The 17,671-nt window shown below is 36.0% G+C and overlaps 1 protein-coding gene across 1 annotated transcript in view; it reads right to left on the reverse strand.

Annotated features, from left to right (window-relative positions):
- The window catches only part of UBXN7 (UBX domain protein 7), a 51,557-nt gene that overhangs the window by 9,414 nt on the left and 24,472 nt on the right, over positions 1–17,671 (reverse strand). The window contains exons 6-10 of the mRNA XM_016199998.2: positions 10,916–11,062; positions 9,559–9,649; positions 8,759–8,886; positions 283–676; positions 89–168 (exon numbers count right to left, since the gene is read on the reverse strand). Coding sequence (XP_016055484.1) covers positions 89–168; positions 283–676; positions 8,759–8,886; positions 9,559–9,649; positions 10,916–11,062 — 840 coding nt within the window. The remainder of the gene's footprint in view (positions 1–88; positions 169–282; positions 677–8,758; positions 8,887–9,558; positions 9,650–10,915; positions 11,063–17,671) is intronic.

A 17,671-nucleotide genomic window follows, 5' to 3' on the forward strand; every position in this document is an offset into this window, starting at 1 on the left:
ACACTTATTTCAAAGAATCATCAAGCCAATTACATCAATTAATTAGTTTCTCTCCTTCAAGCAAGCGCTTCCAATTAGATATACTTACTAGCAATTTAGCTTGCTCTGGAAGAGTGATCTGTTCCCTTTTTCCATCTGGATACCGCAACATCAGCTGTGCTTTTGGTCCTGGGGTTAAAAAAAGAGACAAGAGCTTAAGATGGAAGACTAATTTAAACAAATAAATACATCCCTTCAGTAATGTTGAAGTTTCAAGTAAAGTAAGTCTAGAACATAACTCACCATTTACATCTATGCCCTCCACTATTCCATCAGATTTTTCAGGTGACATCTCCAATATTTCTGAATCCATGGCTGGCAATCCTTGATGGTTTGCAGTTGTTCCAGGCTCAGTTCTGGGTGAGGGCTCAGTCAGCAGCCTTCTGTTCTCTTCTTTTCTATGCCCCAAATCTTTGTGGGGAGACTTTCTGGACTTGGCAAGGTTCTCTATCTCCTCTTCTTCATCAGAGCCACAAACAGATATGAATTCCTCACTGCCAGAAAAAAGTTCAGATTCAGATTCTTCATCTGAGCGGCTATCCTGTTTTGTCTGTGATGAATCAAAATGTGTCTCTTGCAAGGAGGCTCTGATGGCAGCTTCTAGCTGGCTGTCTTCACTTGCATCTATAAGGCTCTCCTGCAAGATGCAGTCATAAAACATGGGTGGAAAGAGAAAGAAAACAGTTAAACCAAAAAATAGATAGACAAGTCAAACAAGGCATGAGAAATATGTCAGTTAGCCACTATTATTTCTATTAAATGTATCTCTTCTACTAAATTTTCAGCTATTTGAGAGCAATGACTCTGTCTTACACAGCGAAGTTGGAATGGATAGTTTGAAAACAAAAATAAAAACTGTCATACCACCTGGCATAATGATGTTGCAAGCACAGGGAATTTTTTAAATATCAAAATGAATAAAATTAAGAAAACAGTTTACTGACTGCCCAGAAAAAGACAAGAATTAAGGTTTTAAATATAAAGCAAAAACATTAGTTTTTAACATGACTATACAAAGAGGCATGTCTACCTTGCTCACCATTATATTTTTCAATTAGCACTGTTTTGCCACACAGAAGAATATCAATAAATAACACAGTAATTATTGTTTTGGGGGGAAAAACAAAAAACAAAACCTAACAGATCTCTAACATTCAAAACAAAACAAAATACCATACAGTAAATTGGGAAAAACAACTATATTTTCCCAAACTTAATTACAATAAGATTTTCATTGTGATCATGAGAAATGCAAATTTAATAGTCTTCCTTCTGGTCAAGTTCTAATGCCACAGATTTCACTAAACTCATTCAGTCACAAAATATGGGTTGTTTGCCAAAGTAATCTTGAAAAAGAACAAAACGGAAGGTGTCACACTCTCTGATTTCAAACTGTTCTACAAAGATACAGTAATTAAACAGTATGGTACTGGCATAAAAACAGACACAGAAAACAATGGAACAGAATAGAAAGCCCAGAAATACACCCATGCTTATATAGTCAATCTACAACAAAGGAAGCAAGAATATACAATGGGGAAAAGACAGTCTCTTCAATAAATGGTACTGGGAAAACTGAATGCCCACATGCAAAAAAATGAAACGACCACCTTCTTATACTATATACAAGAATAAATTCAAAATGGATTAAAAACTTAAATGTAAGACCTGATACATCTGATAAGGGGTTAATATCCAAAATATAAAAAGAACCCATACAACTCAACATCAAAAACACAAACAATCCAATTAAAATGGGCAGAGGACCTGAATAGACAGACATCTCTCAAAAGACGACATACAGATGGCCAACAGACACACGAAAAGATGCTCAACATCACTAGTCATTAGGGAAATGTAAATCAAAACCACAAAGAATGGCTATTGTCAAAAAGACAATAAAGAACAAGTGTTGGCGAGGATGTAGAAAAACGGGAACCCTCATGCACGGTTAGTGGGATTATAAACTAGTGCAACTACTACGAGAAAAAGTCTGCCGATTTCTCAAAAAAATTAGAAATAGAACTACCATGTGACCCACCAATTCTACTTCTAGGTGTTCATCCGACGAAAATGAAAAACACTAATTCGAAAAGATATATGCACCCTATATTCACTGCAGCATTGTTTATAGCAGCCAAGATATGTAAGCAACCTAGGTGTCCATCAATAAATGAATGGATAAAGAAAATGTGATACATACATACAATGGAATATTAGCCATAAAAAAATAGCAAAATCTTGTCATTTGTGATATGGATGAAACTAGAGAGTATTATGCTAGGTGAAATAAGTCAGTAAAAAAAACAAATAGCATATGATTTCACTTATATGTGGAATCTAAAACAAACAAACAAAAGTAAGCAGAAACAAACTCATAAATAGAGAACAAACTGATGGTTGCCAGAGGGGAATTGGGTGAGGGGATGAGCAAAAAAAGAGAAGATTAAGAAGTACAGCCTGGCCGGGCGTGACTCAGCGGTTGAGCGTCAACCTGGGATCCAGGCGATCAGGGTTCGATTCCCGGTCAGGGCACATGCCTGGGTTGCGGGCTCCATCCCTAGTTGGGGGCATGCAGGAGGCAGCCGATCAATGACTCTCTCATCACTGATGTTTCTATCTCTCTCTCTCCCTCTCCCGTCCTCTCTCTGAAATCAATAAAGATATATTAAAAAAAAAAAAAAGTATAACCTTCCAGTTATAAAAAAGCACTGTTTGAGTGGAAATTATTTAGATTCTAACTCAAACAAAACTATACAAAAAATAAAATCTGTAAGATAACCATAAGCTGAACACTGGATGTTACATCTCATGATGTTAAAAAATTACTATTAATTTTTAAAGGGTGTGTTAATGGTATTGATTGTGTTTTTAAAAAGAGCCTTTGGCTCAGCGGTTAAGCATAGACCTAGGATGCAGGAGATCATGGTTTGATTCTCAGTCAGAGCACATGCCCAGATTGTGGGCTCGATCCCCAGTTGGGGGCTGATCAATGAAGACGCTCTCATCATTGATGTTTCTATCTCTCTCTCTTTCCTTATTCCTTCCTCTCTCTGAAATGAATAAAGATATTTAAAAAAAAAAAAAAAAGAAGAACCTTTGTCCACAGAGAACAGGCTGGCAGCTGTCAGAGGGGAGGGGACCAGGTCAGGGGATTGGGTGAAAAAGGTGAAAGGCGTAAGGAAAAAAATCCCCCAAAACCTCATAGACACAAACAAAAGTATGGCGATTATCAGAGGAAAGGGAGGTGGGGGGAAGTAGAAGAGGGTATGGGGAGATAAATGGTTATGGAAGGAAACTACTTGGGGTGGTGAACACACAACATAATATACAGATGATGTATTACAGAATTGTACTCCTGAAACCTATATAATTTTATTAACTAATGTCACCCCAATAAATTCAATAAATAAATAAAACTTTTACTTGAAGGCCTTAAAAAAAAGAGCCTTTGTCTTTTAAAGACACATACCAAAGTATAATGAACAAAACAACAAATTCTGAGATTTGCTGCAAAATAATGTGAACAAGATGGGATATACGTAGAACAAGACAGGCTACTTGTTGATAAGCAGTTAATGGATACATACAGGTTCAATAAATTCCTTGGAGTTTTGAATATCCTTAAAAATTTCCACAATAAAAAGATAAAAAAAGTATGGGTTGCAAACAAAAAAACGAAAGGGATCTCATTTTGGCTTTCACTAGCTGCAAATAATACAGCAAAAAATAAAGTTGAAGCTAATTTATCACCGGAAAAAAAAAAGAGCAAGTACATGTGCCCACGTGACCTGCAATGGCTTAGGTGGACTGCAGGTTTATAACATAACAATGCATAGCCCGCCCAGGCGTGGTTCAGTGGTTGAGTGTCGACCTAGGATCCAGGAGATCGTGGTTCGGTTCTGGTCAGGGCACATGAGCAGGTTGTGGGCTCAGTCCCCAATTGGGGGCATGCAGGAGGCAAATGATCAATGACTCTCTCCTCATTGATGTTTCTATCTCTCTCCCTTCATCTCTCTGAAATCAATAAAGATATATTTAAAAAACAAAACAAAACAAAACAAACAAACAAAAATGCACAGCACATAGCTTGATTTTAAAGATTGTCACCATGGCAGACATTGCTGGCTTCCTAGCCAATATCCATTCTCCTAATTCCTTACTTACAGAATCCTAATAATGTCCATAAAAGAAAACATAACAAGCTAAAAAATTCCATTTACCAGTTTCCCTTGCAGCTAGAAAAAGCTTGTGGTATGGAGCTAAAGCAGCACTTACAGAGAAAGTATAGAACTAAACGCCTATATTAAAAAAAGATGCTCTCAATTAATTCCCTAAGTTTCCAGATTAAATTTTTAAAAAGTACCCACTTTTAGTTTCTTTAAAATAAGAAACTAAAATTAAACTCAACTACACAGAAGGAAAAAGAGAAAAGACAGAAATCAATCAATGACCTAGAAAACAGAAGAAAAAAATCAATGAAACCAAAAGCTTTTAAATTAATAAAACTGTGAGGAAAAAAAAGAAGCAACAAATCACTATAACAGGATTGAGAGAGGGCACATCACTACAGACACTACAGTCATTAAAGGAATTACAAGGAATGACACCTTAGGTAAAAAGGACAAATGCTTAGAAAGACACAATCTACTAAAGCTCATTAAAGCCCTAGCCGGTTTGGCTCAGTGGTTAGAGTGTCGGCATGTGAACTGAAGGGTCCCCTGTTTGATTCCAGCCAAGGGCACATACCTCAGTTGCAGATTCCATCCCTGGACCCTTTCAGTTTGGGAGGCAACCAATTGATGTATCTCTCTCACATCAGTGCTTTCTCCCACCCTTCTCCTTTCCACTCTCTCTGAAAAGCAATGGCAAAATATCCTCGGGTGAGGATTTAAAGAATAGATACCTGAGCAGTCCTATATCTATTAATGAATTTGTAGTTTATAACTTCCTACAAACAAAACTCTAGGCCCAGGTGGTTTGTTTCATGGTGAATGTCATCAAATATTAAGGAAGAAACATAATTCTACACAAACTCTTCCAGAAAACATAACAGGAGGAAACACTTCCCAATTCATTGGAAGGCCAGCATTAACCTGATACTACAACCAGACAAAGATAGTACAAGAAAAACAAAACAAACACACACAAAAACTACAAACAGTATCTCTCATGAACATACACACAAAAATTTTTGACAGAAATATATTAAAAAGTAATGCATCATAACCAGGTGGGTTTTAGCACAGTAATGAAAGGGTGCTTTAACATTAAAAAATCACCAATGAAATACACTAAAAATAGAAAACCGTACAATCATCTCAATAGATGTGACAAATCATCTGACAAAATCCCCTTTTAATAAAAATTCAGCAAACTAGGAATAGAAGGAAACTTCCTCAACCTGATAAAGTATACATACAAGAAACATATAGCTAGCATCAAATTTAATGGGTGAAAGACAATACTTTCACCCCAACACCAGAAACAAAGATGTCTAATATCTCACTACTTCTGTTTAACTTTGTGCTGGAGGTTCTAACTAAGAAAAAATAAATAAAAGGCAAGAGGTTGTAAAGGAAAACATAAAATAAGTCTATTTACAGATAATATGACTGTTTCTATAGAAAATTCAAAGGAATCTACAAAAAGCTATTAGAACTAGTGAGTATAGCAGGGTTGCGGGCTACAAGGTCATTATTTAAAAACTACAAAACATTGCCGAGAAAAATTCAAGGCTTAAATAAATGAAATATACTATATGCCACGTTCACAGATCTGCAGATTCAGAATGCCAATTCTCTCCAAAATGATCCATAGGGCCAATGCAATTCTAATCAAAGTCCTAGTAGCTTTCTTTGTAGAAAGTGACAAGCTGATTCTAAAACTTATATGCAAAGGACCTGAAAAAACCAGAACTACTACAGAGTTGGAGGACTTAAGCACGAGATTTCAAGATTTATAAAGCTACCATAATCATTAAGACAGTGAAATACTGGTATAAAGAAATTTGTATCACCGGGCTGGCGTGGCTCAGTGGTTGAACATTGGCCTATGAACCAGGAAGTCACAGTTCAATTACCATAAGGGCACATGCCCAGGTTGCAGGCTCGATCCCCAGTAGGGGGCGTGCAGGTGAAAGCCAGTCAATGACTCTCTCATCATTGATGTTTCTCTCTCTCTCCCCCTTTCCCTTCCTCTCTCTGAAATCAATAAAAACATTTTAAATAAATAAATAAATAGTCACTGCAAAGAATAGAGTCCATAAATCCACACATATATGATCAATTTTTGACAAAGGTACAAAGGCAATTCAATGGGGAAAGGATAATCTTTCCACAAATGATGCTGGAAAAAGTGTATAGCCACATATGAACAACCAAAAAACCCCAACTAGACCCTACCCTAACACAAAAATTAATTCAAAGAGAGTCACTGACTTAAGAGCTAAAACTATAAAAAAAGATTTATTACATTAAGACAAAAAGCACAAAATATAAAAGTTAAAAAATTGAATTTCATCAAAATTTTAAAATTTGTTCTTCAAAAGACACTATTATGAAATGTATAAGCAAGTAACAGACTGGGAGAAAATATCTACAAACCATATATCCAAGAAAGGACTTATATGTAGAATATAAAAAGAACCCTTGCAGCCCTGGCCAGGTGACTCGGTTGGAGCATAGTCCCATGCACCAAAAGGTTGTGGGTTCGATTCACAGTCAGGGCACATATCTATGTTGCAGGTTCAGTCTCTGGTTTGGGTGCATACAGAAGGCAACTGATCGATGTCTCTCTCTCTTCCCTCCCTCTTCCAATCTCTAAAATTATAAAAAAACATATGCTCAGGTAAGGATTTTTTAAAAAAGAACCCTTACGACTCAGTAAGATGCCAGAGATCTATCTAAATTGACACTTCATCAAAAGAGATAGCAAAAAAAGCACACGAAAAGATACTCATATCAAAATTTGTCATTTTAAATGTGTTCAGTTTATTGCACAGTAATTATAAAGCAATAAAAAATTTTAAATATAATAAACTAAAGGCTAATTTATCACACACACAGAAAAGCAAACAGGTGTGCCCATATGACATGCAATGGCTTGGACAGACTGCAGATAATAACACTATGTACCATATAGGTTGATTTTAAAGAACGACACTGAGGAACACTGCTAGTTTCCTATCTCTCATCCTGTCTTCTTTGCTTCCTTATTAACAGAGCCTCAGTTTGTGCAAGAAAGTGTCCAGCTAAAACAAGCAGAACTCTTATCTGTGGCTGTTTACCTTTATAACAGAGGCATCACCCCACTCCTCCTTGTCCATGCTTGGACCTAGGAGCTTAGCATATAACTGCGACCATGAGGACAAAGCCAACAAATACTAGGGATGGAGGGGGAAAATAAAAGAGGAGGAACCTGGTTCCTTGATGACATACATAAAGTCAATCCCTAGACTGCTAGCTTCTGGACTTCTTGCTGAGAAAAGCAGATAGATGTCTTCCTTGTTTAAGCCATTATTTGTTGATGTTTCTCTTGCACACAGTTGATCAAAATTTTTAATAATCAGAGAATTAGTATAAGAAGTGAAGTCTGAGGTACTAAGTTGTCCAAATCATCCCTATGTATTTGTCCAATTTTTATGGTTGCACTCTTTTCCACTAAGTCCTTTAATTTTTATAAGAGAACTGAACTGGTAAGGTTGTAAACTCAATTTATGTTGAAATTCAGCAACTCACAAACTCAGGCTCTGGTTTTTGACAATATCAGCCTTATGACTACAAAAGATAAGAAACTCTCTTAGGACAATTATAGAAGCTCTGGGTTTTTTAATGACTTTCTACGTAAATAAAACTTCTCTTAGCAATGAAAAAAACAAACAGTCTATAAAGTGTAACAATGTTTTAGTTCTGCACTATTGTGTCCCCCTAAATAAAAACGTTCTGCATAATGGGGGGCATTCTATACCACCCCTTGGCAAGCAACCCACAGCCTTTTGTTAAATGGGCACTAACTTTATTCTAGGTGATTACTTAAAAGTAACAGTTTCATCACTGCATCATATGGACTGTTAAGTCTTATCTTCTAAAACTAATTTTATCCTCATTGCCAATCAAATTTTAACAGCTCCTACAACCAATGTGAAACTCTGATATCTTTGTAGGTCCATTATTTGCAATTAATATTTATACCAATTATCAAATAGGTCTGGCTAATAACAGCATATTAAAGAAATTAAGTGTAGAAATAATCTCTGGGTGGGCTAGAGAGCCAGGCCCTAAAGCTATATAACCAGTAATAATGACCAACTATACCATGAGAGTTTTCTAGCAAAATATCATTTTTACTGCTGCTTAGACCTGGCAATGCTGCCCTTGAAAGAAGTGGATTCCTCCATCACTGGGGCTTGCCAAATCAATCTTCCTCCTCACCGCTACATATTCACATTGTTTACTTCTAAACCGAGGTCTCAGGTCACATGCCTGTACCCTAACTACAAAGGAGACTGGGAATATGAATCTTATGATTTCATTTAGAGGACAGAATCCACATGTGGGAAATTATCAAAATATAAGGAGGGCATCAAAGATGTTGTACAGCCACAGATTATAACTGTGCAATACTTGCATTATTAAGAGCTTAACCTCAAACATTTTACACAAGACATCCATATACAATTACACTTAATAGCCCATTATCACTTCTTAGTCATACTTACTGAACGGGCACACTTTTTGGGGGGACTGCTAGAAAGTCCATCCAGTTGCCCATGTTCACCCAGAAATCCTGTCACTTGGTCCAAGAAAGAAGATACATCTAACTGGTGCCACTCTACTAGCTTCTGACCTAAAAATTAAAAACCAAGATATATAAATATAATAAAATCAACATGCAGGCTCAACATTCTCATTAAGAGATAACGCATAATTAAAAGTTTTGGCATTTGCAGAATTAAAATTTTGGGAACACATATCTCCATCCTTCGCCAGTTTAAGTTACACAGCATTTTCATAACTTAAATAAAAAATTATAGCCAACCTAAGATTCCCAGCCATCAGGCAACTTCTTTATCTGCTGATACCACTTATTGCCATTTAGGAAGAAGAGATTCAAACGAAGCGAAATCTTAATAAAACTTAACTCATTAATAATAAACCAGCTTTACACTCCGCTTCTCTGGTGGGATTACAACCAGTACCTGAATAATCTTAATATTTTAATAATAGAATACCTAAGGGGATCCCTATAACAAGAAAGATAAAACAGTAAGTTTTTGAAAGTACAGAACTGAAAAAATATAAAATACTATCATCTCCCCAAATTGTCAGAAACAGACTCCCTAACACATTTCAATAGACGTTTAAATAATTCTAAAGGACATGAATAAAAACCCTTCACCTAAGTTATTACAAAGAATTCTGAAACTGAATCCAGTCAAATATTAAAGATCAATTATTTAGGTAACTGAAAAATAAGTCATAAGTCAAATGCTGTAAGCTGATATAAAATAAATATTACCTGTCCGTGGATCCAAGATGGAAACATAGGGGAAATCCCCTAGCTTATAAAACTGTATGTATCTCTGACCTTCCTCACTGTCATGATAAACCTGTTAAATCATTGATATAAAAAAAGTCAGCCTCTAAAAAAAGTATTAACTATATCCCTGTTATATACCAATAACAATTAATTACCCAAATATATCTTTGGTATATGTTAGGATTTCACTCCTACATTAAAGAGGAAAATGAAGGTCATCTGGCATGAACTCCCTCAACTTCCTGCCCTCAGTCCCTCTGGAAACTTATATATCAATCCATTTTTCCTCCCTTCCCAGTTCAGAAGAGATATTACTCTTTCTGATCAAGTTATTGCTCCTTTTGTTGAAGTTATCTGTTCACCTATGTCATTCCTAACTTTATCATATTCATCTTAATAAATCACATATTAAGATAAGCTCGAGTGGCTAGCATAGTGTCGTGCAAAGAGATACTTAATAGTTTCGGAATAAAAGATTACCATTCAGAAAGAATAATACTGAATTTAGGGGAACTATAAAACATGAATGAGTAAATTAATAACAATAACAGCATACCTTAGAGTGGAAAAAAATTAAGTTCATTCAGACATTTTTATTTTCTATAATTTTTCATAAAATAAAAAACTTGAGCAAGATTATCTAACCTTAGCTTGATAATTTATATAAAAAGAAAGTACAGCCAGCAAGATTAAGTGACACATCTAAGAACATACAGTTAAAAAGTATCAAACTCAAGCTAAAATCCAAGTCTTAGTCAAATGTTTTTCCATTATTCAAGATCTTCTACATCCACACTGTCAATTATAGTAGCCACTACAACATATACTAATGAAGTACTTGAAATGTGGCTGGTCCAAACTGAGCAGTTCTGTAAGTATAAAATATGCACACCAGATCTTGAAGACTTAACACCTACACACACAAAAATCAAAACATCATTAATATTTTAATTACTGATTTTAAAATGTATTAAAATTAATTTCACCTGTTTCTTTTAACCTTTTTAAATGTGACCACTAAAATATATTTAATTACATATGTGGCTCACATTATATTCCTATTAAACAGCACAGTTGTACACTCTATCAAGATATTTAAGCTCTTCTGAGATACAAATATTATAAGGTTACATAACTTGTTTCGTTCTTTCCTTCCCTTGCTGCCCTAATTTTCACTTGTCCTTACTATTTCAGCCATTATGGGTGGTTTTACTTTTTCATGTAATAATTTAACTCAGTTATTAATTTTTTTCCAGTTTGTAACTAAATTCCTCCTTCTCAGCATTCCATACTACAAAAGTAAACTACTACTAAAACTCGGATTAACTCTCCTCACCTGCCAGAAAATGAAATGTTCCCGGATAATATTCTTCACAGCTTCATTGCTCCATACATCACGGTTGAGGCACTGGCATGCAAAGTCTTGCACATTTTGAATGTTTATCATCAGCCACTTATTCTGCATCTGGCCACACTCTTTGGCCTGTAAGAGTAAAGTTATACAACACCTGTTAGAAATAATTTCTACTTAGTAACCAATATGTTTCAGAGCTCAGAAACTGTGATCTTTTCATTTAAATACTACTAAGTTTTTTTCCTTAAGTATGACATCTAGAGTTTTTGGTATTTATACATTATTTACACTAATTTGCATAGGTATACATAATTATACTGTCCATTTTCAAGTATTTTTCAAATTTAAGTAAACTGTTATTGTTATAATAGCTGAATTTTTATTGTACAATTTAAACATCTGAAATTTAATTAATTTCACATAATTCTATTGCATTGTCTCTTTCAACCCCTACCCACAAATATACCACTTCCTTTTTAATAGATGTAACCAGTGTGTGTATATCACTTTATGTTGTTTCATTTTCTTCAACATCATATCTATCCACATTTCCAAATTATCATATTCATCTCAACTGTTAGGCATGTGCTATTTTATAGAATCACCCTAAACATTTCAATAAAAGCTGCTGAGGGTTTTTTCTCTTCCGGTTGTTTTCTTAGGAGTAGATTTTTAAAAAAATGAGATTATAGATCAAAGAATATTTCAGAATTATCTTTAAAAGACCTCCCAATTTATAGCACAAATACTAATCATGAGTGTGTACTTTTCGCCTAACAGTACCTTGTCGCTATAAAAACCTTAAAGGGTTGCTGAATGCAAAGATTGGCAGAAAAGCAAATGAGCAAGCAAATGCTTCCTTAAACCTTTGCATAGGAACAATGAAATGAAAGCTATAGTTTTGAGTAATTTTGTTTTGTAACAATATTATTTTCTATCAGCTTAAAATAGAAAAATCTTCAATTAACTCAGGTAAATAACAGTTGAACACATCATTTTGGAGGTATTAGACAATATAAGACTATCTTCTTCTTTAAGAAGGTTTACACAGTCTTACAAATACTGTTATCCTATTTTTTGGTATAAATCCCCCAGAGAAAATCATTTTCTAATATTCACTGTTGATTCCACAGGTGAAAACACAAGTTTAAACAGGAAATATCTCTGGAGGATCCAAGATGAAGGCAGATTGAGTGGAAGCTGCACTGACACTCTCCCAGGAGGAAACTAGAATTACAACTAAAATACAGAAAAACCACCCTGCATAATCAACTGCAACTGAAGACTAGCTGGGGAGCACCCTCATATTCAAGAACGAAATGTGGAGAATGCAGAGAGACTAGTAGAAAGTGCGGAGGTGCGAGAGGGCTGGCTGCACTCCCACGGACAGCACATGAAGGTGCGGAGGGTATCTCAGGTGTTGGGGGTTCCCATTGAGGACTCTGGGGTCTAAACCCCAAGCTGTGCTCCCAGTCCAGAGCACCAGAAGTGAGAAAGGTACCCACATAACATCTGGCTGTGAAAAGCAGCAGGATTTCTGTTTGCCAGGGAGAGATAGCTGGAAATGCAGACACTCTCTTAAAGGGCCAACACACAAAGTTTCGGGTGCAGCCACTCACCTTGTGCTCTGGCGGAGGCAGAGTGGACTAGAGCAGTGTGAGGAGAATCCAGTAGGGCTGGCTGGGTGAACAGATCTCACAGGGGACCCATCTGGACTCCGGTGCTGAGTCATCCCCCCCATATGGCAGAGGACATCTTTCTTAGGCAGACTTTTACCTTCCAAGCAGCTTTTGCCTAGAGAGGTAGCAACTGCTGACCCTGCTGGGAAACCTCTGGCCCCACCCTGCGGAGTTTCTACAGCCTGAGGCTCCTTAAGAGACTGATAACAATCAGCCACCCTACCCTATGGAATTTCTACAACCTGAGGCTCATTAAGAGACTGAATAACAGCCTCTGGGTGCTTTGAGTCTGCCTGATTTGCTTCTGGACCCAGGGTTGGAAAAGCAGACCATGGTGCACATCTTGGTCCCATCCAAAAACCAAACACACGCAGACCCAGCAGAGGAAACCAAAAGCTGTGGAGTGTGGAAAACTTCAAATAGGGTACTGAAGGCAAGTCACAAACAGCATCTGACATTGGCCTGCACCAGAGACCATCCAAACGACTGGGAGTCCTAGCAAATCTACCTAATACAAAGAAACAAGACAAAACAGGGAGCCAAAATGGGGAGACAAAAAAACAAGTCCCAAATGAAAGAACAAAAGAATTCTCCAGAAGAAGAGAAAAATGAAATGGAGATAAGCAATCTATCAGACAGAGTTCAGAACACTGATCATAAAGATGTTCAACAGCATGAAAAAGCATATAGAAAGAAATTAAGAATGACACAGTAGAAATAAAAAAAAATTGGAAGGAATGAACAGCAGATTAGAGGAAGCTGAGGATCGGATCAGCAAATCAGAAGACAGGGTAGAAAAAAGTCACTCAATCAGAGAACCAAAAAGAAAAGACAATTAAACAGGACAGTTTAAGGGAGCTGTGGGACAGCATGAAATGTAACAATATTCACATCATAAGAATACCAGAAGAGGTCGAAAGTAAGCAAGGGTTAGAGAACCTGTTTGAAGAAATAATGGCAGAAAACTTCCCTAACTTGGTGAAGGAAAAAGTCACACAAGTTTAGGAGGCACAGAGAGTCCCAAGCAAGAAGAACCCAAAGAGGCCCATGCCCAGACACATCATAATTAAAATGCCAAAAATTCAAGAAAAAGAGAGAATGTTAAAGGCAGCAAGAGAAAAGCAATCTGTTACCTACAAAGGAGCTCCCATAAGGCTGTTAGCTGACTTCTTATCAGTAACTCTACAAACCAGAAGGGAATAGCATGAAGTATTCAAGGTAATGAAAAGCAAGGATCTGAAATCAAGACTACTCTATCCAGCAAGGCTATCATTCAAAACAAATGGTGCCCGGCCGGGGGTGGAAAGGAAGGGGTGGGTGGGAAGAGATTATAAGAATTTATATGTATATATGCATAACCCATAGACACAGACAATAGTGCAGTGAAGGCCTGGGGGGAGGGGTATTGGGTGGAGGGATCAATGGGGGGGAAAGGGAGACATCTGTAATACTTTAAACAATAAAGATAAATTTTTTTTAAAGATAATTTTTTTTTAATGAAATTAAATACCCCTGTATTGAGCCAGAAAGCTGAATTTTAACTCATCAAACGCTTATTTTAAAGTATACAAATGTAATAAAATTACTCCTTACTCCTAGGAAGTAACAGTGTTCAATTTCCTTACCTACAGCATACACATGAATTTAATAGATAGGTGATAAATGAGTAATTATACTGCCTTAACTGAAGAAAAAGTATTTGAGAATAAAAAAAATTAATACACATTTCTAGAGAAACAGATTGGAGAGTACTTATCCCTATAACGGTATATTTACATAAGTCTGCCTAAAGTACAATGCGGACAAGGGGGAAAAAAGTCAAGAGTTTAAAAATGATGGAGAGTGATTTGCTTTCGTTTTTAAAAATTCATTTATTCCTATTCATGCTTTCATTAATTCAGATTTATTCATTCAACAAATACCTTACTGAGTGCCTACCATGTTTCAGGCACAGCTACAGATGATGGAATTATAGCATTTACCAAAGAATAAAAAATCCTGCTATCATAAAGCATACACTGGGGAGAAACTTTGTATCAATCAGTACAAGAAACTGAAGATGCTGTTAAGAAATTACTGCTAGAAGAAAGGCCCAAAGAAGACATGAATTTTATTAAAAGCAACAATGTTTGGAGGGAATGAGAGTCTTATATACACAATCTCACTAATTATATGAGTCAAGGACTAGAGGTAAGAGTGAGCCACGGGACAACTGATGAGCCTTCCCTCTCGGAATCTATTAGGTTGTTCTGAATCAACACTCAAAAGCCATTACATGGAGACCCAAGGACAAGTGTGGCCACACCAAATAGATACAGCTTATCTGTGACAACAGGGAAACAGTGGGAGACTTCTATCTCTCCCATTCTCCAGATCAGTAAAGTTAAGAAAAAAAAAAGATACAGAGGAAAAAATATGTTTCAATAATAGATATGCATAAAGTCAAGAAGGGAATATATTAAAATATGCACATTAATGGAAATTATTATTTTATTATTTTTCCTTACTAGTTTTCTAATTCGCCAAATTTAAATAAAACTAAATATAAGCTACATATAAAATTTATTTTTTAAAAGTTTATCTTGCCCGGCCGGGCGTGGCTCAGAGGTTGAGCGTCGACCTGGGATCCAGGCGATCGGGGTTCAATTCCCAGTCAGGGCACATGCCCGGGTTGCGGGCTCAATCAATGAATCTCTTATCATTGATGTTTCTATCTCTCTCTCCCTCTCCTTTCCTCTCTCTGAAATCAATAAAGATATATTTAAAAAAAAAGTTTATCTTACATATTTTGTTATTGAATTGGTTCTTTACATTTTTAGTAAAATATTTTTACTTGCATACACAGTAGGACTTTTGAAATTAACAAAGTGTTCTTATTGATTAGGACTAGGTGCATGTGTAACTAAATGGCAACAAATAAATATGCATTTCTTATGAAAATAAGGAAATATTATGAAAATTGTTCTGATTCTTTCTGCACAATATACGCCAGATTATGCCATTCAATCATTTGACAAAGATTTAATGAGGGCCAATTACATGCCAAAAGCTCTTTTAGGCACTGAATACGATGACAAATAAAACAAAGTTCCTGTGTTCATGGAACTTACAGGTAAAATATTCCCTTGTCCAGGTCAGATCATTCATCCTAAGTGGGTCACTCAGTTCCAACTATATTGATTTCCTTGGCTGTACCAGAAATACACCCTAGTTCCTTCCAACATCAGTTCCTTACTACCTGCTCTTCCCCCCGATATTCCTATGGTTCACATTCCTTCACTTCATTCAGGTTTCTATTCAAATCTCATCCTTCAGAATTTTCCCTGGTCTTCCTATCTAAAACAGTCCTCTCTCCTTACATTTACAAACATATGTGAAACTTATGAAATCAACCCTGCTTTTAATTTTGTTTTTAAGTACACATGCACCTTAGTGGCTCCAAACAAAAAATTGCCCTCTCTCCTTCCCTTATTCTATTTTATTTTCTCCCCCTATATATTGTAACCTAAAATAACACCCTATCTCTCTAGACACACACATCGAACATACTTGACATATATACATACTAAATGTTATATACAGATATATATATATAGACACACATTTGTTTTTTATTTGTTTATAGTCTGTTTCTCCCTATTGATTATAAACGCTTTGATGGCAAGAACTTTGTGTAATTTGTTTATCATTATCTACCTGTGGCAGAAACTGCTTATAGTTACCAAATATCCATTTTTTTCTAAGCACCTGGATTTCCTAGTGTCCCTTGCAGCTAGGTGTAACCATATGGCCAAGTTCTGGTCAATGGGATGTGAGCAGAAGTGATGTGTTCAACTTCTTGACTGTGCCTTTAAAAGGAAAAGGTATACCCTTCTCAACCCCCTCCCTCCTTCATTCTGGCTGGAAAGCAAACACGATGGTAAGCCACCTGGAATCATATGGACAAAGGCATACAAGACCTAGGATATAGAAGAAAAAGACAAAGACACTACACTGCTAGTAACTTCATAGAGTAGAATGATCCTAATCACCTGGACTTCTATTTTGTTTAAACTATTTGTTTTCTTCCTGGTCTATCTCACATGCAGTAATATCTTTAGCCCAACAAATATAATCCCTATCACCTAGAACAAGGCCTTACAAAAGGAGGCCTCGATAAATATTAAATGAACAAGTAAATTAATCAGTCTCTTCAAAACCCTCGAATATGGTCTACCTCTAGTTACATTTGGGCCCTGCCTGAGCAACCAAAGAGGGTCCTTATAATTTTTAACATTCACCTCTCTAAACGTCAGTGACTTAATTTTGCATATTACCTCCCTAATTTATATAAAATTAATGGATATATCATTAGTTATAATGAAATGCCTACGTTTTCTGGGAGTGTTAATGTAATGTAAAGACTCATAAATGATAAAGTTGAGTATTACTGAAAACATAAATAGATCATTGCAAACAATACAGGTCATGAAATAAAGAAAAAAAGGTGATATAACTTTAAAAAATGAATCAAACTTCAGATGACAATTTCAAAAAAGATTCACATTTTCCCTCAATGAACAAGCATCAGAATAACTGCATTTTATGAGCCCAAAGTGACCATATTAAATCAAGCTCAGAGTTATTTCATTAAGCCCTAGAGCAACTCAAAAGCTAATGAAAAGGAAAACATGTCAGAACAAACTCAGATCATTTTTGTCTTTCACATTGCTGCTTTTCTCTCTCAATAGCTGTATTATCGCCAGAACATTAGAAAGGATAGGCCAATAAGCACCTGGAACACTAGAAAGGATAGGTGGCTGCCATGTTAAGATCATGAGGGAAAAATGAAGAAAACTGAGGAGGCATCTAACCTGACATCTTTGAGCTGATAAATAAACACCAAAGACTCCCTCAACTCTAGATTTCTTTACATGACAAAAAGAAACCCTTGTTTGGTCAAATCACCATCATTTGGATTTTCTGTTACATGTATCCAAACACTTTCAGTTTTTACAATTCAGAAAATTAAAACTGAAGAACAAGCTTATGGTTAAATTTCTTACCCTAAATACTTCAT

The sequence above is a fragment of the Miniopterus natalensis genome, chromosome 6 (assembly GCF_054644295.1).
Source record: "Miniopterus natalensis isolate mMinNat1 chromosome 6, mMinNat1.hap1, whole genome shotgun sequence".
In the NCBI taxonomy this organism is placed as follows: Eukaryota; Metazoa; Chordata; class Mammalia; order Chiroptera; family Miniopteridae; genus Miniopterus; species Miniopterus natalensis.